This window comes from Crinia signifera, chromosome 8 (genome assembly GCF_055691185.1).
Source record: "Crinia signifera chromosome 8, ASM5569118v1, whole genome shotgun sequence".
Lineage (NCBI taxonomy): Eukaryota > Metazoa > Chordata > Amphibia > Anura > Myobatrachidae > Crinia > Crinia signifera.
In genome coordinates this window covers 40,043,797-40,070,633 of record NC_139224.1, presented here as the reverse complement: position 1 = coordinate 40,070,633, position 26,837 = coordinate 40,043,797, and the positions used below count along the sequence as shown (strand labels likewise).

At 45.6% G+C, this 26,837-nt stretch overlaps 2 protein-coding genes across 17 annotated transcripts in view; one reads left to right on the top strand and one right to left on the bottom strand.

The window, feature by feature from the left end:
• The first annotated feature begins 852 nt into the window (after window positions 1-852).
• On the top strand, window positions 853-22,341 carry CHDH (choline dehydrogenase). The gene is made up of 8 exons (XM_083156208.1): window positions 853-1,002; window positions 6,576-7,329; window positions 7,425-7,576; window positions 8,937-9,066; window positions 9,527-9,661; window positions 13,610-13,752; window positions 17,092-17,194; window positions 19,239-22,341. The coding sequence occupies exons 2-8, from the start codon at window positions 6,591-6,593 to the stop codon at window positions 19,655-19,657; spliced, it is 1,821 nt and encodes a 606-aa protein (XP_083012334.1). The 5' UTR covers window positions 853-1,002; window positions 6,576-6,590; the 3' UTR covers window positions 19,658-22,341.
• CACNA1D (calcium voltage-gated channel subunit alpha1 D) overlaps window positions 12,680-26,837 on the bottom strand; it is a 326,871-nt gene continuing 312,713 nt past the window's right edge. For 14 of the 16 annotated variants that reach the window (XM_083156198.1, XM_083156192.1, XM_083156197.1 and 11 more), the window contains one exon: window positions 21,232-23,587. In XM_083156198.1, coding sequence (XP_083012324.1) covers window positions 23,291-23,587 — 297 coding nt within the window. In that variant the 3' untranslated portion in view covers window positions 21,232-23,290. Of the gene's footprint in view, window positions 12,735-21,231; window positions 23,588-26,837 lie in introns of those variants that run through there. The other 2 variants (XM_083156201.1, XM_083156202.1) reach the window with 2 other exon arrangements.

Sequence of the window (26,837 nt, the reverse complement as noted above, 5' to 3'; positions counted from 1 at the left end):
GCATAACATTACCTAAGGCACTACTGTGTGGCATAACATTACCTAAGGCACTACTATGGGGCGTAACATTACCTAAGGCACTACTATGGGGCATAACATTACCTAAGGCACTACTGTGTGGCATAACATTACCTAAGGCACTACTGTGTGGCATAACATTACCTAAGGCACTACTGTGTGGCATAACATTACCTAAGGCACTACTTTGTGGCATAACATTACCTAAGGCACTACTGTGTGGCATAACATTTCCTAAGGCACTACTTTGTGGCATAACATTACCTAAGGCACTACTGTGTGGCATAACATTACCTAAGGCACTACTATGGGGCATAACATTACCTAAGGCACTACTATGGGGCATAACATTACCTAAGGCACTACTGTGTGGCATAACATTACCTAAGGCACTACTGTGTGGCATAACATTACCTAAGGCACTACTATGGGGCATAACATTACCTAAGGCACTACTGTGTGGGCATACTAGGAAGTGTAATGGGTACAGTGGAGGACATTTTAGCACACTCACAGTGAAACCTTTAACATTTGACAATCTCACTTGATTCCTATGGAGTGTGCGTGTCATTTTAGCATAATGGATATTAGTGTGACCCACGCTGTGTGGATCAGTGCGCACCAATAACAGGACCAATATCACACTACAAATTTGAATGTTTGCCTCTCACAGTTAGGGGGAAATTTACTAAGAGGGGAAATCTATTTCACATGGGATAATGCTACGGGCAACCAACCATTCAGAATCTACTTCTTTATTTAGCACCTTCTAGAAGATAATAGATGTTATCTTATCTTAGTCAATTTCCCCTTTCGTTTGTTGTCCTGTCAGTTTTACAGCTTTAAGAGCCCTCCCTTCCCCCAGCAGACTTGCATACGGTATTAAAATCTATTCCAGAAGCGAGAGCACAGGGAGTTTCACAACTGCGGGCGGTGTACATGGGCAGGGAAGGTGAGTGAGCAGTCGTCCAGCTGTGAGACCAGGTAAGGGGAACCCCCCCCCCATTACATGTATGATTATGAAGCACTATTAATGCATATTGTTTGCTGCTGTCCTGAAGTGAACCGACTCTGGTATTTATGCTCTGCAACAACTGGCCCATATTTTTCAGCTATGACTTCTAGTTATCTGCCAGCGAATGCTGTAATCTTCCACAATAACAATATGTCTTCTGTAATAGCAAAATAACCTCTTTATTCTCTATGAAATATGTATAATGGCTATTAATATACATTTTATCTTATTATTATAAATTGTTCATATAAAGTTTGCGAAATGCATCACTTTTGTCCACTGGCACCACAGCTGCAATGTGTTTTTGGGTGGGATTCTCTAAAATCCGCAGCCCTCTTCGTCCGGCATCGCATTTCTAATGACCGCATATTCTCTAAAATATGCGATCATTAACGCAAGGGACAGCTCTTGCGGTAAGAGCTGTCCCTTGCGATGCGGCGCCGTTGCTGGACTTCCGGGTCTATGACCCGGGAGTCCGTCTGCGCATGCGCAGACTGACGCGCCGGCCGCAGGGCATGCTGGGAGGGATCCGTGACGGATCCCTCACACACCGCTGCGGTAAGAAGCCCATAGGCTTCTGCAGGGAACCGCCAGCTTTTGCTGGCGATTCCCTCCGCAGCGGTGACACTGCGGAGGGATGTTAGAGAATACAGAAATGCGGTAAAAACCCCGATAACGGGGTTTTTACCGCATTTCTGTAATAGAGAATCTCGCCCTTTGTCTGTCTATGAGTCACGAGTGCAGGGCCGACGACAGTGGGGTTTTGTGGGTACAGCTGTCCTGGGCCCCGGCCCCTGGAAGGGCCCGGGCAGCTCATTTTACTGCACATTACAAAACAGTTGTATGATATTAATCAGTAAAGAAGATCCCTCTAACTGGCAATATACCAATTGAGGATTGTACTTATTTCCATGTGTTTTGCTGCTCTTTCCCAAAATCTGTGCCTGAGTCCACTACATTCTCCTACTGTAAGGACCATCCTAAAAATATGTCCAGAAAATGTAATACCACCCTCTATGGATTTGTTCAAATGAGGCATCAATAGAGGGGTTCAAACTGCACCAGGTGTCACCCTTTAGAGGGGGTGACACCAAAATGCTGGCTATTGCTGCACTGTAACATTACTGTGTAGTCACTGAGTAGGTGCAGACCACATCTCCAGGAATGCTGGGTACACCCCTGGTGCATAGCTGCCTACCCTCCTGCATTCTGCAGGAGACTCTCTGAAATAGCAGCAATCTCCCTCTCTCCATCATTAGTCTAGCAATCTCCCTTACGTCACCTAGCCCACATTACACTGTTACATTTTTTTGGGAAAAAGGAATGAGAGATAGATACATTTACACTGAATCATCAGCACCATTTCCCAGCACATTACCAAGTATAGTAGCTCTTACTAACTGCTTTGGGGCTCATCTATATTTTGGATATAAGTCATTGGTACTTATGTAGTATCTGGGCTGCCGATTTTTTGATTGTATGCCTTAAGTTAAGGCATACAATCAGATGCGATGCGATGCGATATCGCATCGCATCGCATGCGACCATCGTATGCGATGACCCGATTTTCCCATAGGAATCAATGTTAAAATGGACTGAGTCCATTTTAACATGGAATTCAATGGGAAAAAGGGGTCCTTTTCATACCCCTACTATCCAAGTGGGCATGGAGTTGGATATAAACCTGTGGCGAGCGTAGCGAGCCACCGAGCCCGAAGCGTGGCGAGCGGACGGTATTCTGTGTCCCCTCGCGGGGCTCGCTACGCTCGCCACGCTTCGGGCTCGGTGGCTCGCTACGCTCGCCACAGGTTTATATCCAACTCCATGCCCACTTGGATAGTAGGGGTATGAAAAGGACCCCTTTTTCCCATTGAATTCCATGTTAAAATGGACTCAGTCCATTTTAACATTGATTCCTATGGAAAAATCGGGTCATCGCATCGCATCGCATCGCATCCGATGGTCGCATGCGATGCGATGCGATGTGCCCGATCCGACCCGATTTAGAAATCGGCAGCCCAGATACTACATAAGTACCAAGTCATTTTACATGATTACTCTCAGATGTAGCAGTGCACACCCACGCTTCTAGCTGCCACGTTCACAATGTCTTTTCACAATCGCTCCAAATATGGAACTAGACACTCCCTGTGGGTGGAGCATTAACCCCTTGAGTGGTATACCAGGAAATTTTCCGGCTCAGCTGCGCTGCCGCAGTGGGCTGTCCTGGAAAATTTCCGGGCATATCACTAATATAGAATAGGTGTGCGCCAGTGGTGTCCAGGTGTGCACCACTGGCGCAGCACCTCTAGAGCCCCCCCCCCCCCTCCCAACACCCTTCCAGTCCCCCACCCCCGTCACCTTCGCTCCGGCGATCGTTACGCCGGAGCTCCGTTGACCCGCCCCCCAGCCAGCCGGCACTCATTTTACAGTGACGTCGGTGGCATGCTCGGGTATGGTCGGCGCGGCTCGGGGGGACTCGGGAGCCCTCAGGCACCTGAGTCCTCCCGAGCCGCCGCGAACATCCCCCAGCCTGCCGCCGACATCACTGCTGAATGTGACAGGCGGCTTACGCAGGGGGGCAGAGGCAGAACTCTGGGAGGCAATGTAGTCATCTGCTGCCAGGCTCCTGCTCCCAAGGGGGCACCTCTCCTCCCCCTGGAAGTTAAAATCAGTTATTTAAAAGCCAACGATATTGCTTCTGTGGCTGAGTTCTGAAATATATATGCGTTATCTATCTAGCTATCTATCTATCTATCTATCTATCTATCTATCTATCTATCTATCTATCTATCTATCTATCTAAACAGAAATATATATTTGATATAAGGTTATATAGGGTTGTATGTGTGTGTGTGTGGGGGGGGGGGGGGAGGGACCAATATATATCTTGCCTCCGGGCAACTGGAATGAACTTACGCCACTGCAAGGGGGACAGTGGCAGCACTGCAGGGAAGCTCCGGCGTACTAACGCCGGAGCGGAGGTGAGGGGGGCTTTCAACTTTATGTGGTGGGATTTGCTGGGGCAGGACAAACCTGCCCTGATAGGTTTGTCCTGCCCCAGCAAAACCCACCACTCAAGGGGTTAAACGCCCCCTCAATGGGGCGCTGTGCAAAATTCTGCTACCAACTATAATCTCCCTGAAACTAGTTTTCAAAAGTATGGCCTGGTGTGATGAAATGGAAGCCTGCCATGAGGCCACACCCCTGTCCACGCTATGCCAAGCCCCTTTTCAGATCACATTCAGACACGCATTTGTACACTAGGGGAATGGCTGATATCACATGTGACTATGGCAAACAATGCTTAATCGGTTAGGCAGCATGCACCCCAGAATTAAACTCAGTCTGACCCATTATAGATAAGGGGGATGGATATTTTATCAACACTCATAATGCAGACATGGTCATAATGTCAGCATGCAGCATGTCAACATTGATAAATTGCCGACATGATTAGAATATTGACAAAACATTCCTGGTGGTCTAGAGGTGACTCACCCGGTATACTGTAGGAGGTCCAACTGCTCCTGCATATCTCCAGTCAGCTGATAAAGACTACTGGGATCGGGCAGTACTTCCAGCGATGGGTATTCCCAAACCCTTACTGCCCCTTATTTCTTACCCTATCCCCCCCCATCCTGCAGCCTAATATACCTTCCACAGTCAGCCTGGGTAGAATAGTCAACATTTCAGATGTCAACATTGTTGATATATGTCTGTCTGCTGACATGTTTAATGTCAACATTTTATCTACAACCTTAGTGATAGCGCATCCTGGGAACGAGAAATAAGATGGATTGCTGCTGTACTTGTACTACGGCAAACATTGTTACATAGGAAGCTTTTGCCAGTGAGATCCAGCCAAATGTCACCTCCTGTGGGGCTACCAGATCAGAAGCCCTACCTCCAGCAAAGTCACCTGTTTTGCCAGAGATAAGGATTTCCTGTCTCAGTTACCCCCTTTTTATCAGTCTATGGATACATTCATCAACGGTGTTAAAACTCTTGTATAAGATACATGGTGGTCAAGCCAATCGGCTAATAACTGTCATGTATTTGAGAAATTACAGTTGGGTGCTGATTTTCTGGGACACCATTTATCATATGCAACAAGTTTTACTAGCTAAAATCCGTTAATAATAAATGGGCCCCTGTAAATGTTCCTTTTGTCTTCATAACCTTTCAATCATGAACCAATCTCATCAACCAGAGGCTTCATTATTGCAACATCCCCATCAGAGCCCAGGGACACTACAAAGGGGCTGCTGTGGAGTAAAAGTATGGGGGACAACCATGGGGCACTACTAAGGGGGTGCTTTATTAACAAAAATGTATAAAACATTTTTTTTCACTGCAAGGTTGCTGCTAAGTGTGCCATATCTGTCCAGGGGTGCCATATTGTGTGCCATATCAGTCCAGGGGTGCTGCTAAGTGTGCTATATCAGTCCATGGATACCCCCAAGTGTGCCATATAAGTCCAGGGATGTGGCCCTTTTATTTTCATTACAAAAAAAAAGGCCTTGACAAAGGTCCCAGAGGTGGACCGAAACATCGACCAACCCCTTGTTTGCCATGCTGCCTAATTAAACTTCTATTTTTACCTGCAAGACTGGTGAGTGACTCCATTTTTGGATATATAGATATATATATATTTATTTAGCCAGATCTGTCACTCATCCCCTGTGTATATAACATTCCCGCCCAGCGGGATGCACAACCCGCCCCCCTAGGGAAAAGACCAGTGTTCTATGTGTATAACGTTCCCGCCCAGAGTTATACACAAACCCGCCCCCCTAAGGAAAAGACCAGTGTTCTACTCACCCCACCCCCTTGACATCACCTCCCCCCGCCCAGCCAGAGCTACAGTACATGCCCACCATCCACCATTTCTCCACAGCCACCATCCACTATTAGTCCCGCCCAGACACCCACAACCCCTCCTCCCGTGATTCGTGGGACCCCCGCGACCTCCCCTCCCGCGATTTGCGCCCCCCCCCCCGCACGACCTCCCGCGATTCGCAGGCCCCCACGCAACTTCCCCCCCTCCCGCTATTCACGGCACCCCCCGTGACCCCCCCCCTCCCACGATTCACGGCACCCCCGCGATCCCCCCATCCCGTGATTCGCAAATTGGCAAAGGAGAACCCAGTTCTGATTGACCCACGGCCTATTCATTCAGATATAATGGATGACCATCGATAGCTACAATCATTGGTTATCCAAGTAATATGTTACTACTATCGATGGCAGGGTGCAAAATCGCCATCAATGCCAACCATCGATGGCGTCTGCACCAGTGCCCATCCCTTTTTAAACAGCCACAGAACCTGTGTAATTAATATGTGTCTGGAATTAAAGGGATGAGGTGGTAACCCTAGTGCTGCCCAGTGTGCCATGCCAGTCCAGGGTTGCTGCCCACTGCGCTGTATCAGTCCATGGGTTGCTGCCCACTGCACTGTATCAGTCCTTTTTTTATTCTATGCAAGGTTATTGTTTCCTTTGGTAATGTCTATTTACTATTGTGTTCTGTTTCCTCTAGGATACACCAACAAGCATGGCTCAAATGTGTAAAATGCTGAATAAAATCCCCTTGTGTTCAGTCAGTAGAATACAAGGTTTCAATGGTTTCCTTTCTGACTTCCACAAAAGAAAACCTTTGGTTGGACTAAGCTCACACCTATCCACTTCCAGCCCACTTAACGTGGACTCGTTCAGTTACATCATAGTGGGGGCTGGTTCAGCGGGTTGCGTATTGGCCAATCGGCTATCAGAAAACCCAGATGAGACTGTACTGGTTTTAGAAGCAGGACCACAAGACCTCATGTTGGGGTGCAAGAGAATCTCTTGGAAGATACACATGCCAGCTGCGCTCATGTACAATCTCTGTGATGATAAATACAACTGGTTTTATCACACTGTGCCCCAGAAACACATGGATAACAGGGTAATGTACTGGCCTAGAGGTAGAGTCTGGGGCGGCTCGTCCTCCCTGAATGCCATGGTGTATGTTCGAGGACATGCAGAGGACTATAATCGATGGGATGCACAAGGTGCCACCGGCTGGGATTACAGTCACTGCTTACCATATTTTAAGAAGGCCCAAACTCATGAACTAGGACCAGACAACTACAGAGGAGGTAGCGGCCCATTGCATGTCTCAAGAGGGAAGACGGACCATCCCCTCCACCACACGTTCATCAAGGCTGCCAGGCAGGCAGGGTACCCATTCACTGAGGACATGAATGGATTCCAGCAAGAAGGTGTTGGGTGGATGGACATGACTATATACAAAGGTAAGCAATGATGCCGCGAGTCATAAATAACTGTAAGATCTACATCAATTAGTTCCCTAATCTTTTATTGACCTGCTGAGAATGTTATTGTTGAGGTCAGAGATGGAGTGTGGCCAGCGCTTACCTGCGCCCAGCAATGACTCGCGCCAATGTCTCCGTCAAGGAGAAGACTCTGGTCACTAAAATACTTTTCCAAGGACAAAAAGCGACTGGTGTGGAGTACTTGCAAAATGGACAAAAGAAAAAAGTGAGTACCCTGCTGGCAATGTCCCAAAATGCAGATAAAAACTTTATACAATCTTATGTACAGATGTAGCGCCTCTCATCCAGCCCAGGAAACTGCCAGATTCCCTGAGCTGGTGATCGCTGAGGGAGAGGCGCTTCATCTGAGGCGGCTGCGCAAGTGTCTCACACATACGCGCATCCCCTTCACTCAGCATCTAATGGTGGAAACCCTGCCTGTCTCCACTTCACAGCTTTTCACATATTTTCTATATATAATGCAGCCAGCTCTGTACTGTAGGCCTGATTCAGAGATGAAGGCAAATTAAATTGCAATTTGCTAATGGCTCAGACACCGCCTTGTGCAGGGTTGGGATCATTCGGTCGATCACAGGAAGGTCGACATTCATTAGGTCGACCACTGAAGGTCAACACCCTCAAAAGGTCAACATGAGTTTAGGTTGACATGGGGTTTTTCACGGTTTTTGTCCCAAATGTCAACACAGTCGACATGGGCACCGTATCGTTGTACCGCTTGCCATGCTACGGCCACACTATTTATTCTCCCACGACACCCTAGTGGATTGTAGCTCATGAAATTCCACCTGTCAGCACAAAAAAATGTGAAAAACCTATGTTGACCTTTTGGCTGTCGACATTCCCCATGTCGACCTAATGACCGCGTCGACCTAAAGCCATGTCGAACTTTTGAGGGTGTCGACTAGTAGCTTAACAGTACAACTGGTAATGAAAGAATTTTATCAATTTGGAAAACTATTCAAGGTCAAAATGATTATTTGTATAAGTCCATAACACATAAATGTACCACACTCCACTAGCAGTGTGTTACAGGACACGTTCATATTCTCATTTTACCAACATACACTCAATCCTGGTTTGGCTGGCTTACATTCACTAACTGGGAAGAGTACTAAGCTCACATAAAGTCCCCCTTTCCCAAAACCCAGCACCTGCTTCAGACTACGCAGATCAAACTACTGTATACATTGCATATCCTTATTGTTACCAATAATAAACTGAAGACGATGAGGGAGCTGATTCAAGCAGTGAAAAGAGTGGAAAAGTCAGTACGTTTCCCATAGCAACCAATAAGATTCTGTCTACCATTTTCTAGACAGAATCTTTGGTTGCTATGGGTAACATCACCTTTTTTACATTTTTAGAAGCTTTAGTAAATATACCCCTACAATATGTGTCTTTTTCACAAATGTCCAAGTAATGATGATATAATCAAGTCAATTTGTTATAATAGATATATTGGGCGAAATGTAATAGGGTGCGATTTTTTTCTTTAGATTTCTGGCAACTTTTTTGTAATGAAAATGTGCGTTATTTTAGAAGTGTTTTTTTTTTTTCCTTTGTAGGCATTCGCCAGCAAAGAGGTGATCTTAAGTGGTGGTGCCATAAATTCCCCCCAGCTTCTTATGTTGTCCGGGATCGGAGATTCCACCGAACTCACAAAATTAGGAATACCGGTAATTTGTCACCTTCCAGGTATGTCTCTTGCAGAAAAGGAATTCACCGCTGTACACTGGAAATTGATATTTATTGTATATGTAGTGTATACATTGTGCTTAAAGGATGGGGGGCAGGAATCATGATATGAGTGAGGATGCTGTTGCCGTAATCCCGATGCCGGGATGCGGTAGGACTAAGTGGGCGGGGTTAGGTTTAGCCACTATGGGGCAGTTCATGGTTATGTGTTCACCATTTATATGTCAACCATTGTGATGTCGACCTTACCCACTGTCAACTTTTTACCTGTCGAACGAATGCATGTCAACTATCTGGGATTGACCTAATGACTACTTAACCATTGTTGATCTTCTATACCAGACGCAATGAATAAAGGGTTCTTAGGCTAACCAGACCACTGGCCATGCACTGTATGGGAGTGTGAGCTGGGTGCTGTTATACTGTTATTGTTACTGATAGAGTCTTGTTCTTCTTCTAGGAGTGGGGCAGAATCTCCAGGACCACCTTGAAGTATACATCCAGCAGATGTGCTCCAAGCCTGTCACTTTATACAGCGCACAGAAGCCACTCATGATGCTAAAGATCGGTTTGGAGTGGATGTGGAAATTCACAGGTGTGTGGGGTATGGGCTAATGACAATGAACCTCAGCAGAACACCAATACTGGGCCGGTCTCCAGCCTAGGAAACTGTGTGATGGGCAAGGAACTAGGGGGTTATTTTGGTTCACTACTTCTGGCAAATTCCTTCTTAGATGGACAAAACCATGTGCACTGCAGGTGGGGCAGATGTTACTTGTGCAGAGAGAGTTAGATTTGGGTGGGGTTTTAGTTAAAAGTGAGATCTATATTGCAGTGTAAAAATAAAGCAGCCAGTATTTACCCTGCACAGAAACAAAATAACTCACCCAAATCTAATTCTCTCTTCACATTTTACATCTGCCCCACCTGCAGTGAACATGGTTTTGTCCATCTAAGAAGGAATTTGCCAGAAGGAGTGAACCAGAATAAGGCCCTAGCTCAGGGCAGTTTAATACTGCACCCTCCTGCCACTCTGACTACATTGCTTTCTCTGTCTTATTGGCTTTGCAGACATGTATTTAAACGATTAGGTGCGGGTTTATTTGGATTTCATTGCACAGAGATATTTAATTTCCTGTAAGTAAATAAGTTCAGTGCAGAGATCTGGGAGAGTTGCCGCAACTCCGGGAAACAGAAATAAGGATGATACAAATACAGGGCTATAACACAAGACATCACTTTAAAGCCGGTTAACCTGAAGGTGGAGAACCCTTTTGAACGAGACCAGGGTCTTTTTTATGTTTAAGTACAACTGTGTTATATTGCACATAGGTTCAACTCGATGGACTAACGTATTTTTGCAACCTTAATTACTATGTTACTATAAGTAGCACAAACCCCGCAGGCATGTCCAAACTGTGGCCCTCCAGCTGTTGTGAAACTACAGGTCCCATCATGCCTTTGCTATTAGGGGCTGCTAAAACTATGACCACAGTTTGGACATGCCTGCCCTACAGTGTCCCTTTCTATTAGACAGTATTGTCAACAGGGCGGGATGTATAAATATACATCGCCGCCCTTCGCGTAACAGCTGCCGCATATGTACTAACATATGCGGCTAGCATCGGGTTGCGGTGACGGAGACCCCCGCGATACCTGTGATGTGGTCTGCGGGGGTCTCCGTCACCTCCCGGAGGCTGCCTGCATCTCCTCCTCCCCCCTGAAGCCGGATGCTCTCCCGGCTGTGACACCTGGGGGTGGAGGAGATCAAAGGAGGACGGGAGGGGGGGGGGGGGGGCGCGCGGACGGCGGGCGGTGAAAGAAGCCCATAGGCTTCTATAGGGTATCGCCACCCAGAGGGTTGACGGGGCGGCGGGGTTTTAATACATAGGGAAATGCGGTAAAACGGGTGTACATCCCGCCCATAGTAATAACATCTATTTTCACTAGTAACACAAATCTCTTCGCAGATCCCTTACTGATAAAGACTACATAGGGGGAAATTTACTAAGATGCGTATTCTACTTCACATGTGATGTTGCTATGGGCAACCAATCAGAATCTACTTATTTATTTAGCACCCTCTAGAAGATAGTAGACAGGAGCTGATTGGTTGCCCATAGCAACATCGCATGTTAGTAAATTTCCCTCATGTTATGGGATAGTTAGTGAAGGTAGATTATAGCTATATAAAATGTATTTTGCTGACTTTTTACACAAGAACTCTTATTTTATGGCCCTTAATCTTAGCCAATAAATTCCAAGTACAAATAAAGACACTGGTAGACTTGGCAGCATTCCAAGAGCCCTGAGATTCATTTTTAAATCATAACGGCTCGTGTGTTAATTCTATGGGGTAAATCTAATAGCCTGCGACTTCAGGCATCAGTGAGTTCCCAGCGAGTCTGGCTGGTGTTTTATTGTAGCAATCATTTACAAGGCCAAACCAGACATTTCCCGGGCCAGACACTCTGGGAAGGTGCAGATGCCTGTAAGTCGCGGGTTATTAGATTTACCACATTAACTCATATCTTTTTAGGTGAAAGATTTGCCCTCAATCTCACCAACCAGTCAGCAATTACATTATTCTTTACGGCAAGTTAGACAAGGAAATTAATTTCTGATTGGTTACTATGGTTCTCATGCAACTTTTTTCAAGTACAGTGAATGTCATGTTTCTGGATGGAGTCAAGTCATTTCCGAGGGTGTGTGGTATAGAAGGTCTACACTGTCTAGTTCATGGGTCTTCAAACTGTGGCCCTCCAGATGTTGTGAAACTACAAATCCCAGCATGCCTTGCCACAGCTTTGCTATAAGGGAGTGTTAAATCTGTGGCAAGGCATGCTGGGATTTGTAGTTTCACAACATCTGGAGGGCCACAGTTTGAAGACCCATGGTCTAGATCAGGCATGTCCAACGTTGGCCCTCCAGATGTTGTGAAACTACACATCCCAGCATGCTTTGCCACAGTTTTGCTATTAGAGAATGCTAAAACTATTGCAAAGCATGCTGGGATGTGTAGTTTCAAAACATCTGGAGGGCCAACGTTGGACATGCCTGGTCTAGATAGACAGTCATTTGGTTGACCCTATATGGTCAACATGCATTAGGTTAACTCGGTTAAAAGGTGAAAGGTAGTCAGTGGGTAAGGTCGACAGGTACAAAAATAGGACAGGTACAAATGGTCGGCACACGTTTTTATTTTTAACTGTTTTTGGGTGTCATTTTGTATGTTTTCTAATGTGTGACCACAATCAGTGGAAACGTGTACTCTCCATTTTCACCGCACAAGGTGGCTCGCTACAATCACCACAGTTTACTGTTCCCAGTAGTAGTCCACGTGCATAGTAAATCAAGCAAGGGCTGAGGGAAAAAACTTTTGAATATGTCAACCTTTTGTACCAGTCGCTTAATGCATATTGATTCTATCGTGTCGACCTGTTGACTGTCAATTTAAACTCTGTCATACGGTCATTCAGAACCCATGCAAGCAACCAGGGGAGGCTCTAGAGGTGGGGCTGCAGCAAAGAAAAACAATTCAAATAGGGGAGCGACACCCACTGACATTCCAAACAGACTTACCGGTAGTCGGTGTACATCCCGCTTTGAATTTTGAACTGTTCCGCAGTCACACCTCTGCAACTACCACTGCTCCCAGGGCCATTTTACTATAATGAAATTGGACATAGGCCCTCAGTTAGAAATCCCAGCAGTAGTTATTAATGAAGGAGACACCAGTATCGTTGGTCACTAGATGACGGTTATATAGTTGGTCACATGATGACGGTTATATAGTTGGTCACATGATGATGGTTATATAGTTGGTCACATGATGACGGTTATATAGTTGGTCACATGATGGTGGTTATATAGTTGGTCACTAGATGACGGTTATATAGCTGGTCACTAGATGATGTTATATAGTTAGGTGGTGTTATGTAAACCAGATTTGCTGTCAAGTGTTGGACTATGAAAGACAGAGACCTCCCCCTGCGTATAGCATTTGTTGTGGTCTGTAGTACTGTACTAATGTGTATATATTGTTTGGTGTTCTCGCTGGGAAAGGTGAGGGTGGGGGGTCTCCACTACTTTTCTAGATAATTCCCTGACATTTGTTTATTACTTTATTAGATCCCAGTAAGAGAACGGTTTCCATGGGCCTTAGGTAGGATGGGATAATAGTAAGTGGCTGAACTCACCCTGTGCGTAGCGCTTCCAGCAGGATTGCTATCTTATCATTTACAAGGCAGCTGTTCTACTGTATTCTACTTTACTTGTAGATGTCTACTGATTCCCCTCATATACACATTACACAGACATGTTTCCCTACACCTGGTGTAAGTAATGCAAACCATTTAGCAGCCTTTGTATTTAGTGTATATGATGAGGTGGTGATAGAGTTCAGTGATCACATGTGGCAGTAAATGAATCACTTGGTTACACTTCCCTAGTTATATTGCTCGTGGTAAAACACATATTATTAAATATGGAATGTTATCTATACTACCTAATGATTATAAGAACTATAGATTTTGTTTTCCAGGTTATGGGGCCACATCACATCTAGAATCTGGTGGATTCATCCGCAGTGCTCCAGGGGTTGCTCACCCTGATATCCAATTTCACTTTCTCCCATCTCAGGTCATAGATCACGGACGGGTGAGCCCAAAGGTGGAGGCCTATCAGGTGAGTCCATGTTCTAATGTGCACGTTTGTGCAGTAATTAAGGGTTGTTACCTTGATGAGCAGCTGCTTACGGGGGTGGTCAGTTCCCCAAATGTAAAAAAAAACAGAAACAGCAAAATAAAGCAGCGCTTATAGCAAAAATGTTATGACAGTGTATGCATCAATAGTTAAAATAAAAATGTAATAACACATAAAATTACATAAATATACATAAATAAAATACCAATGGAATGAGGGGACCTAATGGGAGTGTTATAGTCACCGCTGTAGAATTGATACGACCTGCACTGATCTTTAGCTTGCGTCCAAATGAGTTCAGAGGAAGTCCGTCCTAATGAGGTAAATATCCTGTGGAAGCTTGGTTGATGGCCCGTTGGCAAAATGATGGTATAGCCAGCCCGGGGAAACCTTTTGTAATGTGCAATCCAATAACAGGAGTGGTGGACGGTTCACGACCTCGAGTGTGGATGATGGGACGGGATCAGATGAATCAGCAGGTGGTCAAAGGTGGGCAAAGTGGGATTGGTGACTCTTCTCCAATAGGTAGCATTAGATCCTACATGCCAGTTGTATAACCCTTGCTACATGCACACGGGCAGTATGACTGGCGAGTCTATGAGCACCCATACAAGTGTGTTTACAAGGGAGCTACAAGTGTGTTAGCCTAGGCCACCTGGAACCTTTAATCAGGCCCTGGATTGCATTGACTTCCTATTGGAAGCAAAATCTGCTAATCACATGCTGGACAGGCAGCCTGGACTGCGATTGGCAGACATTGCATCCAATGGGAAGCCACTTCCCTGTATTTCTGCCACATCTAATAATGCTTCTAGGGACTGTAGCTGATACAGTCCCTAGAAGCGTCAGTAGACAGGTTAGTTATGAGGGTGAGGAAGGGTTAGCGAACATTAACAGGTTTTGCTGATAGCCGTAATGAGTTTCTAGGGGCTGCATCCAATGCAGTCCATAGAATCAAGGGGCTTGTGTGCATTTTTTCCCCCTTCCCTCTTAAGGAAGGCTCCTGAGGCGGGCAGTACAGTCCTACCTCATACCCTCAACATCTGAGGGGCAGAAATTGGAACTTGGAACATATTCGGGGTGTGGCCATGTGTGAAGTAGGCATGGCCACAGTTAAAGTGGGCATGGTCACCCCCCCTCTCCGAATGTGTACTGTGCATTATTTTTCACTCCATGCTGCTTGATTAGCTGCCCCATCCCCGTATCCCCTGCTCAGCATGACTTTATCTTCTCACCATGCCGCCCTAACCCCGGGTAGGACTCACCTGCATATTTCCCGGTCCTCAGACCAACCTGCACTCCTCTCCCCAGCACCCAGACCCGGACACCACACAGCAGGTGCTAGGCAGCCATCACACCCACCAGCAGGCCGCTAGCACTCCTAGGTACCAGAAGAAGCTGGCGCAGAGCACGGGCATTTCGGCCAGCAGAGCTGCAGCCATGTCCTGTAACCGCCTGCACAGCAAGCGACACTTGGAAGAGCGGGCGCACAGTCAGTCACCGTGTGCGAGAGGCTCCTGTCACCCAGTCTCCGTGCCCACACAGCCTACAACTCGCTGCCTCATTGGCCGCAGCTCACGTCACTCTTCCCAGCACAGCCTTCTCAGCATCTCATTGGTGAAGGCGATCGCATCTTCATTGGCTTACTGTAGCATCAATCACGTAGCTCCGCTTGAAACTTGCTGCATCTTCACTCTGATTGGATGTTTCCAAAAACTACAACTCCGAGGAGGCACTGGCTACAAAAAAAAATGGTACATTCTGTACAGTTAGATTTAGCCGGTACAGACCATTAAAAAACGGTACTGTACCGGCTAAATCGTTACAGTTGGAGGGTATGATGCCTCAAGACCAGAGATAGGACTTAGGCCCTTATTCTGATCGGTGTGGCCGGATCCGAATATGCGGCCAGGACAGTGCGTGCGAAACCCCACCTTCCATACGGATCGCCAACTCCGTCCGTACGCGGTAAGAAGCTGGCCGAACGGACCGCACGTGTATTTTTCATGGAATACGCCTCCTCCATCTCAGGGAACCTCCCCCATCATTCGATGGTCACAGACCATCGAATGCAGGACCGAGTGGTCCACCAGCTCCCGCAACCTCAGACCACACAGACATTTTTCCGTGCAAAAGCAGGGATCTGGGTGGGCAGCTGACATCTGGCGATGTCATATGTCCACCCCCTACACGTGCGTCACGGCCGCATTACCATACGTACACCCAGCGTTTGCATGGGAACGCCCATGAAACGCGGGGCGTATGCATATGGTAATGAGCCCAAATAGCCCTTCACGCCCCTCTCCACCCCCTGTTCGGAGTGTTCACATTTCATGCGGGATTTGGCCGTACGCCCCGCTCGCACATGCGCAGAGATGCCTCTGCACATGCGCAGACACAAAACATCGGCGGCACGAACACACGCAGATATTACCGCACCAACCAGAATAAGGGCCTTAGAGCCGCCATTGGTAACCACTTTTCCTTATGCTAGACCATGGGTTAACATCCCCTTTAACTGTGTGATAATTAAACTTAATGAAAAAGTTAACTGCCGCTCTGGGACTGAACTGCGATGGAGAGGTTTGTCAGGTGCTGAGATCCCCAGTTTTAGCTGTCAGGTAAATCATTACCTCTGTGTTCTATAATGTGCCATTAGCTGCATTCCCATGACATCTGTGACAACTTGATCGCTCTACAGTAATTTGAACACAAGGAAATCTTATTTAATTGAAAACTGTTGAGCTATTAAAAAAAAATGATCTGCAGTATGTAAAACTGTCAGATTAGCAGCTGGGTGTCTTACTGCCAAGGCCAATAAATATCACCCACATTCATTGATGCAGCTTGTTTTTGAAATGCTAAATCTTTATCCATTTTTGGGTATGTCAGTTCCTTAGGAAGGGGAAATGGGAGGGGGTTCTAGAACTATGGTGGGTTCTAGCACTATTGGCCTAATTCAGACCTGATCGCAAAGCACCTTTTTTCTCAAATGGACAAAACCATGCTGCACAGCAGGTGGGGCAGATGTAACATGTGCAGAGAGAGTTAGATTTGGGTGGCGTTTGTTCAAACTGAAATCTAAATTCCAGTGTAAATATAAAGTAGTCAGTATTTACCCTGCACAGAAATAAATTAACTCACCCAAATCTAACTCTCTCTGCACATTACATCTGCCCCACCTGCAGTGCAGCATGGTTTTGTCCTTTTGAGAAAAAAGGTGCTTTGCGATCAGGTCTTATGCCCTATGTTTTATTAGTGTGTTCCAAGAAGAGGGTTGAAGTTAAATCTTATTTAGTTTTTGTTCTGTATTACTAACAGGTCCACGTTGGTACCATGAGAGGCACAAGCGTAGGGTGGCTGAAACTTCGCAGTGCCAACCCCCAGGATCACCCCATTATAAACCCAAACTACCTTTCAACAGGTGAGTACAGAGCAGATCGCCTCAGTAACTAGTGAAGAGTGTATGTGAGCAGATATGACTGCATATCCTGTGGGGCTGCCCTAATGACAGATTACTTTCTTGCGTAGAGCCCACATTGGTGTTAACACCGCCAACAACACCACAACAAGCGGTGGTCCTAATATGCCATGAGATCAGTGACTGAGACTGAGCACACACTCTAGTAGATATTTATAAGCATCTGTGTGAGAGCAGGTTAGCCTCTTGCATCTCACGACTTCCTGTCGGGAGTGTGACAATAAACTAGGTCATCCTAGTCGCAAGATTGGCAGGATTACAAGACCATAATACCACAATTACCTCGTCTCCTTCCCTAGTGCTTAACTACATCTCCCCCTAGGGTACAAAGAAAGGAGGGCAGGTGCAGGATGTAATGAAGGGTGCCAGTGATCGGGAATCACTTGCTACTGTCTGACTGTGAGGCAGATAGGTGCTTGGACATTTATTGTATAATGGGTTTGTATGTGTGTGTAAGAATGATATCTCTGCTGCAGTATTTGTACAAAAAGAAGGTTTAGAAATGATGGGTGTAATGTAATGTGATGTGCAGCTGGCATAAAGGTGGGCACCAATGCTGCCTACATTACCTAGCATACAAGGTAGGTGGAAAAGCGCTACTTTTGTAGATTGTTTTACGGGATGCATCCTGGAGAACGGGATGCCAGCAGTCAGAATCCAGACTTGCTGCCAGAAGACCGGCACCTGAATCTTGACATTGTCGAAGATTCTGGATGCTGGAATCCTCCTAACTGCCGGCATCCTGACTGTAAGTATGTGGGGCGGTTTAGCGTTAGGCCGGGGAGAGGTAAGGTTTAGGCAGTGGCAGGGGACTGAGAGTCTTGAAGGACCTTTGTCCGGATTTCCTCTATCTGGGTACCGCTGTCGGTATTCTGACCTTTGGCATTCTGTCCGCCAGTTATATGTATTCCATTTTCTACATCCATATTACAGAATGTTATTACTTACTCTGCCTCACCTACTTTTTACATAGTTTCATCAGGCTGGAGCATTTCTAAAAATAAAAAATAAAATGTAATCCTGTATAATGTTGACTGGTGTTTAGCGATGTTTTGTTTGGCATCGTCTACACCAAATCAACATTTTGATCAAAACAAATTTGCAACATGAAAAGACGCCCTGCTAGCCAGGAGTGAAGGCTGTTGGGTAGCACTGTGCGGCGGCAGCACTCACACACCCCTAGTGAAGGCCCTGGATATAACGTTATATAGTATTCCGTACAAGAAGAATTGTCCATTCTCGCCGTCTTACAGAATATCCCATGCGTTGTTATATGAACATATGAAAGTTGTTTATACTACTTTATAGGATTACTTTGTTACATTTTCTACATAAGGGGTTCAAGGCACACTAACAGTCCAGGTGTCCTAATTAGCACACAAGTTATTTAATGAAACCATCTATGCTGAAGCCTGGATATCATTAAAACCTGACTGCTAGTGGTTTATTTATTGATGGGAGTTCTATTGAAGATGGGATCATATTCTATTACCTTCCAGATTAGAAGGTGCTAATAAATAAGTAGATTCTATTTGGTTGCTATGGGCAACATGCAATCTTCAATGGAACTCTCATCTTAGTAAATTTATCACTCTGGGATTCCTACAGTCGGAATCCCAGGCCGTTTTTGTTCCACTTGACGCAAACTCAACAGTTGGAATTCAATGTTCTGACTTTCGAGTGTCGAAAAGTCAGAGGTTTGGAGAAAACGGACATTCCTGTGAATTCGACAATCCACGGCAGTTTCCAACAGAACAGATCTGACATGTTTTAAGGTCGGATCTGTGTATATATTTCTGAAAAACAGTGGCCGGGAACAATTTGCTGTAACCATAGCAACCAATAAGGTTCTAACAAAAAAAAAGTGGCTAACAAAGTGACAGTAACTGGTTTCTATAAGTGATGATATTTCTCCTGTGTATCATTTATAACAGCATTCCCCCTCCCCTACTTATGTGTCATCATTTCTATATGCTCTCGTTGACAGAAAAGGATGTTGCAGATTTCCGCCATTGTGTGAAGCTTTCGAGAGAGATTTTTGCACAGAAAGCGTTTGATGAGTTCCGAGGACCAGAGGTCCTGCCAGGATCCAGCGTTCAGACGGATGAAGAAATTGATGCCTTCATCAGGCAGAAGTCGGACACGGCCTACCACCCATCCTGCACCTGTAAAATGGGAAAGTCGACAGACAAAGATGCCGTGGTTGATCCCGACACAAAGGTTATAGGGGTGGAAAATTTACGGGTTGTTGATGCCTCCATCATGCCCAGTGTTGTAAGTGGGAACTTAAATGCCCCAACAATCATGCTGGCAGAGAAAGCTGCTGATATAATAAAGGGTGTTCCTTCTCTCCAAGAGAAAAACATTGCAGTATACAGACCCCAAACACTAGAAACCCAGCGATAGACAATCACCGGCCTTCATAACATCTACATAAAAACATGAGAAAAGTACAATCCATTACGTTCAAGACCAGGGACAAGGAAGAATCAAAAATTGGATTCTACCCTGGAGCAATATTTGAAGATAATAAAAAAAAATACACAAACAACCACCTTTGTTGTACACCAATATATAAACCTTTAGCAATATGAGATTCGCAGCTGTTGTGCTCGGGTGGGGTACAGGTATCCGATAGTCGGGATCCCGACAGTCATTAGCCCGACGTCGGGCCCTTGCAGGCTCACAGGAAGATCATAGACCAAGCTCTTGTGAAGGTGTATCAAATCGTTCCGTGTGTACGCACATTGAAGGATTTGATACACTCGCGAACAATGTCGGATGGCTTCCAGCAACGTTGTGTGTATGTACCTTAGGAAGGGAGTCCTTTTTCAAATGGGATGTTGCTATAGGCATTCAATCAGAATTGACTTTTTATTTAGTTAGCACCTTCTGGAAGATAATAGATAGTGGGACCTATTGTGGTTGCTTCGCATGTGCATACGCAGGGTGCGTGCACCCAAGGTGAACTATCTGTTTTTAGGGTGCACGCACCCTAAACAGCGGGTGTCGGGCAGCCTCATTACCATATGGGAACGCACATGAGAACTCTGGGCATTCTCATGGTAATGAGGGCATGACGGACAGCGGGGGGTGGGCAGCTGACATCAGCGGATGTCAGCTGGGCGTCTACATCCCCCCGAGCAGACACGTATATATGTAAGGTTGCTCGGAGCAACCTTACATATGCGTGGGCCTTCGCCATCATTCGACGAAGACCCACGAATCAACCAGAATAACCCCCAGTATCTGATTGGTTGCCCATAGCAACATTCCATGTGAAACAGAACTCCCATCTTAGTAAATTTCCTCTTACGGGGTAAATTTACTAAAGCGTCTAAAAATAAAAAGGGTTGATGTTTCCCATAGCAACCAATCAAATTTCATTTTTATAGGCAAATTTATCCAGGGCCGGCGTGGGGGACGCCCCGGTGCTCACCCGCCCCGGCGCTCGCCATCACTTCGTGCGCGGGGGGTGTGGCCGTCGCCGCCGCCCCCGTCGTGCGCCCCCCCCCCCCCCGATGGAGCGGAGGTGACCGCGCTGATCCCCCCCCTCTCCCCTCCCCTCCCTGCAATGCCCGGGCTGTACATCACCTCACCCGGCACCCTCTGTCTCCTCCCCTCACGCTCCATCAGGTAAGGGGGTTTGATGCGGCCACTGCTGCATCGCTACATGGGGAGATGGTGCCAGGTGATGCTGGGCGGGCCCCACCGCATCGCACGGGGGGGGGGGGGGGGTTTGGGGGAGGGGGGGTAGAGTTGCTTACCTCCATGGGGGGACGGGACCTCCTGCTCCTTTCTTCTGCCCTCCAGTGGCCGGCGCCCTAGGCAAATGCCTAAAGCTGCCTAGTGGTGGCGCCGGCCCTGAATTTACCCCTTAGCTTCTATCATTTGTAGTGATTGATATTAATCTGGTATAATCCTAGTTCCCATACGTCTCTACAATGTATTCAAGGTTATAATACAGAAAATAACACTAACACCGTAGAAAAGAAGTTTATTGGTTCAGGCATGATGTTGGGTAATCATGTATATTCTGTGACGCCTCACTGTATTTGCACAAAAAAATGATAAGACATACATGTTATCCAATTCTCAATTACCTAAATTCATCCTTTATCTCCGCCACTTATGTAAATTGTCAAATCCGCTGACCCCCTTATTACAGAGTGCACACAGCTTATACAAAGTTATATTTTAAAGGTTCAGTGCCATGTTCTTTGTAGACTATAAACGTCTTCCACCTAGAAAGGGCGATCTCTTCATCCCCTGTACCAGTTCTTAAATGTGATTATATAATTACAGAATGTACTCTTCCCATTAAATCCACAGTATAGCCAAGTTTCCTGGTCCTCTTTTCTAATTATCCGTCCACTCTGTTTGGATTATTATGCAGTTTGTGTTACCTGACCACAGTAGAGCAGTCTGTAATATAATCCAATCAGAAGAAGGATAATATTATCGACCAATGCAATCCAGGCTAATAGCAGGGGTGGTAGTGTCCCATCTGCCTGCACAAACATACTGGTATTCAATAGGAAGATGGCGTGGACCTTTAAAATATCATAGTATTTGGACGATGCAAGGTCATTTCAGTGCAGAGTATATTTGTTATGTGCTAAAGACCTAGCATTCACATCTCTGAAAATATGGGTCTTTGTATAGAGTGTGAACTACAAAATGTGTCTGTCAACCAGTGTGGCAGCCCTGTGTAACTGTATTGGAATGTCATGGAGCAAATTATTTTAAAGGGACCAAGACATTTAAAAAACTGTACCACAAAGCCTCTTCCTCCTCCTCAAAAATAAATAAGATCAGAGTTAGTTTTGGGGGTCCTTATTATACTATACAACACGTTGAACGCGAAGGAAAAAATCACTACAAAATCTTGTGAATTTTTGGTAAAATGTTTCGTTGCAGATTAAAAAAAGATTCACAGCTCACTGTCACATTAAAGAAAAAAAAGCTCCAAAAGAGACATTTTAATAAATTTTTCTAATATCTGTATTTTCTTTTCCTTTAAAGATATATTAAATTTGACATAAAATATTTGCTTTAAAAATCTGACATAAATTTTGATTTCAAAACCATTTTTTTTTGTACGTGTATGTGTGACTACGAATATATTGTTCTATCTCTCTCTCTATGGTATTCCAGAAAAGAAAAATAATTGCATTTATATTTCTGTGTGGAGAACTACATGAAATCAGAAACCATTAGATATTGCTGCAGTTCAATTTACCGGAAATGATTACAAAATATAAAACATCTCTTTACAAATACAAATTAGCGTATATTACAGGTCATTTACAGATATTCTAAAGAGTCTTTGAAACAACTATCGACTTTTTATCTGGTTGTCAGTGCATTAATTGCAGCTATTCCAGTGTCTTCTGCCCTTGAAGTGATAGTCAAAAAATGTGACTATTAAAATGATATTTTTACTATGTAAGCTAATGCTACACTATGCAGGAATGATCATCCTGGACCTGGGGTAATGATTCTGTGCAGGCTACAAGCCAACGCATTAAAAGAGGGCGTATTTGCAGAAGCCAATCATGATTGGCCCATGGCCCTCCAATTGACTGAGGTTAAAGACTTGATAAAACTGACCGGATTTGGTAAACAAGCAAGTATCTGATATGGCGTCTATGGATGAGGATAATGACCAGGGCATTTTGATTGTCATCACCAGATATCACATATCTGCATCACTGATTCAGGTGCAACATGCGGCATACTGTTCATATATAACACAATATGGTTTGACCATCATCCTTCACCACGCACAACTGTGGTGCTCCAGCTGAGAAATATGTACATATGCTCTCATCCAAAGCCAGGATACTGGGAGCTGTGCTCTGACAGCGGCAGATGTCCTGGAAGTTGCACCCATGGCTATCCATGGCTAGAACCACGTGTGACCACACAAAGCTCGGACAGTCTTTGCTCCCTTGTAGTGCCACGAATCATTAATTGAGGCACTTTTTTGTGTTGTTTTATAGAATCCTAAGTGTTTCTGTTAATCTTCATTAAATACTATAAAGTTGTTATACAAATCATTTCATCAGCTAGATCTTCTTCATATTTATTGGTTTCGGGCTCCTCGTCACTGTACCCTGGGCCAAAATCCTGGAGATCATAGTCTTTCCTGCTTAGGATAGGGAACATATCGCCCCCTGCTGTCCCATTACGAATGCTTCCGTTGAGGAGATTGCTGGCTGCACTCTCCATTTCATCTATAGTCATATCGCAGGCATCGGCGATTTCATGCTTTGTGGCCGACACAAACTTGGGATCCCGAGCGTACCTCCCCAAGCCCTCAGAGATTAGTACCTGGAAGAGAGAGGAGAGGGTCACATGAGTAGGGAGGGGATGTGCTATGAAGGCCACTACATACAATTCTGGACCTAGGTCTGGAATCCTCATGAAAATAGGATGTTTCCTCTTCCTTCGCAATAACAGTACTGTAGTGTGGACAGGCAATATTCAATGTGGTGAACAAGGTCCAGGCAAGCACACACACACAGGACCGGTGCCAATAATCCTCAGGGCTCCACTGTACCAGGGAACATCCACCAAGGCAGATCCCCCAGGTATGGATAGAACTGAGCAGCACTGATGGTAATCAGCGGGGGAACCTGTATAGATGAGCAGGGGACCCTGCTACAGAGAGAGGGTCGTAGGGAAGAATTCTGCATTATTATGGTCCAACAAGGACACCTTGTCAATTAAAGAAAAGGGACAATTTCCAGAAAACAACATGACCTATCGCTACCAATGCGCTGTGTAGGTCGACCCCTATTGGTCGAGAGTCATTAAAATCGACACATGAAAAAAGGTCAACTTGCATTATGTCGACATGGTCAAAATGTCAACAGAAAAGCGGTCAGCATGGAAAATGGTAGAATTTTTCATGATGGTTTAAAAAAAAAAAACTTTACCATCCCAGTGGGCATAGAGGGAAAATGAAATATAGGGGTTTATTCTGGTTCGGGCGGCTGGGCCGTAAGCGTACGTACCTTCCGCAATGCGCAGGCGCGACGACTCCACAATGCTGACTGACGGGTCTTTCCGTGCGAAAAAACCTGTCCGCAAGAGTACGGTCATTGTGGTCATAGGGGCATGTTGAGGGGAGCGGCCGAAATAATGAGGGAAACTGGGCGTAAACATGGGCGTACACAGGGGTGTGCACAAAAAATGTACGGTGCTACTACCGCTCGATCGGCGAAAGCACCGTTCATTTCGGACACAAAACAGGCGGCCGCCAACCACCACCTCAGACCACCCCTACAGATACCGCATGAGAGCGAACGCCTGTGTCTGCTAATTAACGCTGATTACTACCAAACACATACACCTGAATGTAATAAGCAATGCTGCAGCCTATTAAGTCCAAACCATTATTTCACTACCTGCAAGCCACACACAGCCCTCAAACACATTGGAAGCATATCTTTATACACTTCTCTACATGTAAAGGTTGGTTTAATTTAAGGTAAGAATCATTTTAAGACCAGCTTATATATGCTAAGGTAGGTATTTGTAAAACATTTTTACACAATCACTACGTGTTTTCATATACTTTACACAGCAGCACACTCAATCTACACAAGTCGACATGTGTAGATTGTAGAAGACAGACGAGAGACGTCCGTAAACGGTGGCGTACGCTCTGTTGTACGCCAGTTGTTGGAGTCTAAGCAGTGATCCGTCCGTGTACGTTGGCGTGCGCTCAAGTGTACGCCACTCCCCTTTGTTGGTGTTTGTGTCCGTCCGTATGCGGCTGTTTTGTGGGTGGACTTTCGCTCACCGGCTGCGTACGGGGAACGTACGCCGTTATGGAACGCTTGGCCGCCGCAACCAGAATAAGGTCCATAGTGAGGGGACGTGGTAAACTTATACGGTGTCCATGTGGACCTATGTCGACATAGACAATAAAAACCTGTGAAAAACTCATGTACTTTTCCGTGTCGACTTTTTGACCTAATGACTCATGCCCACGCTACCCAGGAGCCATGCTGCTTATTGGCTTACTGGGAGTGCTAAGCTCTGTGTCAGTGCCTACTAGCCATTTTGGTGCCATGTGTTAAAAAACAGGGAGAGTGGGGAATTGGCGTGCTCATATAAAAGTACCAATAACACCATAATCCCCATAACACATTATGCTTTACACCTCAAAGCCCATTACACATTATACCACACACAGTAATGCACATTACTCGTTATGCCACACATCATGATGCCCCTTACACAATATGAAGAACACCATAATGCCCATTACACATTATACCACACACAGTAATGCACATTACTCGTTATGCCACACATCATGATGCCCCTTACACAATATGCAGAACACTATAATGCCCATTACACATTATGCCACACACCGTAATTCCCCTTACCTAATATGCCATGCACTATAATGCCCATATGACATTGACACACATTATGTTACACATAATACCTAGAGTACTCCTGTATATGCCTACATTTGTAGCATTGCTTATTCATTACACCCACACCAGTTGCGAAAAGTAGTTGCTCTGCTTATAAGTAGTGCCCACACCAGTTGCCGACAGTAGTAGCGCTGCCTATATGTAAAGCCCACACCAGTTGCCCACACCAGTAGCACTGCGTAACCATATGCCCACACCAGTTTCTGACAGTAGTAGCGCTACCTATACACGTGCCCACACCTTTTGCCGAAAGTAGTACCTCTGCTTATACATAACACCCACACCAGTTGCTCTGCTTATACATAGTGCCCACACCAGTTGCCGACAGTAGTAGCACTGCGTAACCATATGCCCACACCAGTTACTGACATTAGTAGCACTGCCTACACACATGCTCACACCAGTTGCTGACAGTAGTAGCACTGCCTATACACGTACCACACCAGTTGCCGACATTAGTAGCACTGCCTATACACATGCCCACAGCAGTTGCCGACATTAGTAGCACTGTGTAACCATATACCCACACCAGTGGCTGACATAAGTAGCACTGCCTATACAAGTGCCCACACCAGTTGCCGACATTAGTAGCACTGTGTAACCATATACCCACACCTGTTGCCGACATTAGTAGCGCTGCCTATACATGTGCCCACACCTGTTGCCAACATTAGTAGCGCTGTCTACACCAGTTGCCTACATTAGCAGCGCTGCCTATACATGTGCCTACACCAGTTGCCGACATTAGTGAACCTATGATCACTGAAGGCTGAGAGGTCTGTTTGGGGATTTGGTTGTTACTGCAAAACAGTTATAAGGAGACACTGATTCCAGTTTGACCAGCCTGTTTCTTAACTACTCGAACATATTGTTTTTTTATTTCTATATAGTAGTGAGAAAAAGGTGACAAGCTATTTCTTAGCTACTCTACATTGTAAGCTCCTTTGAGCAGTGCCCTCTTTCCTCCTGTTCTCACAACCCTCTTCTGTCTTCAGTTCAGCTCTCTCCTACTTTACGACCGTCCATACCCGCATCACAACTGATACGCGGACAACTACTCCCAACATCTCGGCTTGTTCTGCTTTTGTTACCTGTGCTCTGTTTTTGTTTTTCCAGTTACATTA

What these genes read in the sequence shown, in the direction of transcription:
- CHDH (XM_083156208.1), top strand. Translation starts at nt 6,591, where the DNA reads ATGGCTCAAATGTGTAAAATGCTGAATAAAATCCCCTTGTGTTCAGTC. An exon ending in GTGGATGTGGAAATTCACAG is followed by an intron (nt 9,662 to 13,609) that starts GTGTGTGGGGTA and finishes TTTGTTTTCCAG; the next exon opens with GTTATGGGGCCACATCACAT. An exon ending in CAAAGGTGGAGGCCTATCAG is followed by an intron (nt 13,753 to 17,091) that starts GTGAGTCCATGT and finishes TATTACTAACAG; the next exon opens with GTCCACGTTGGTACCATGAG.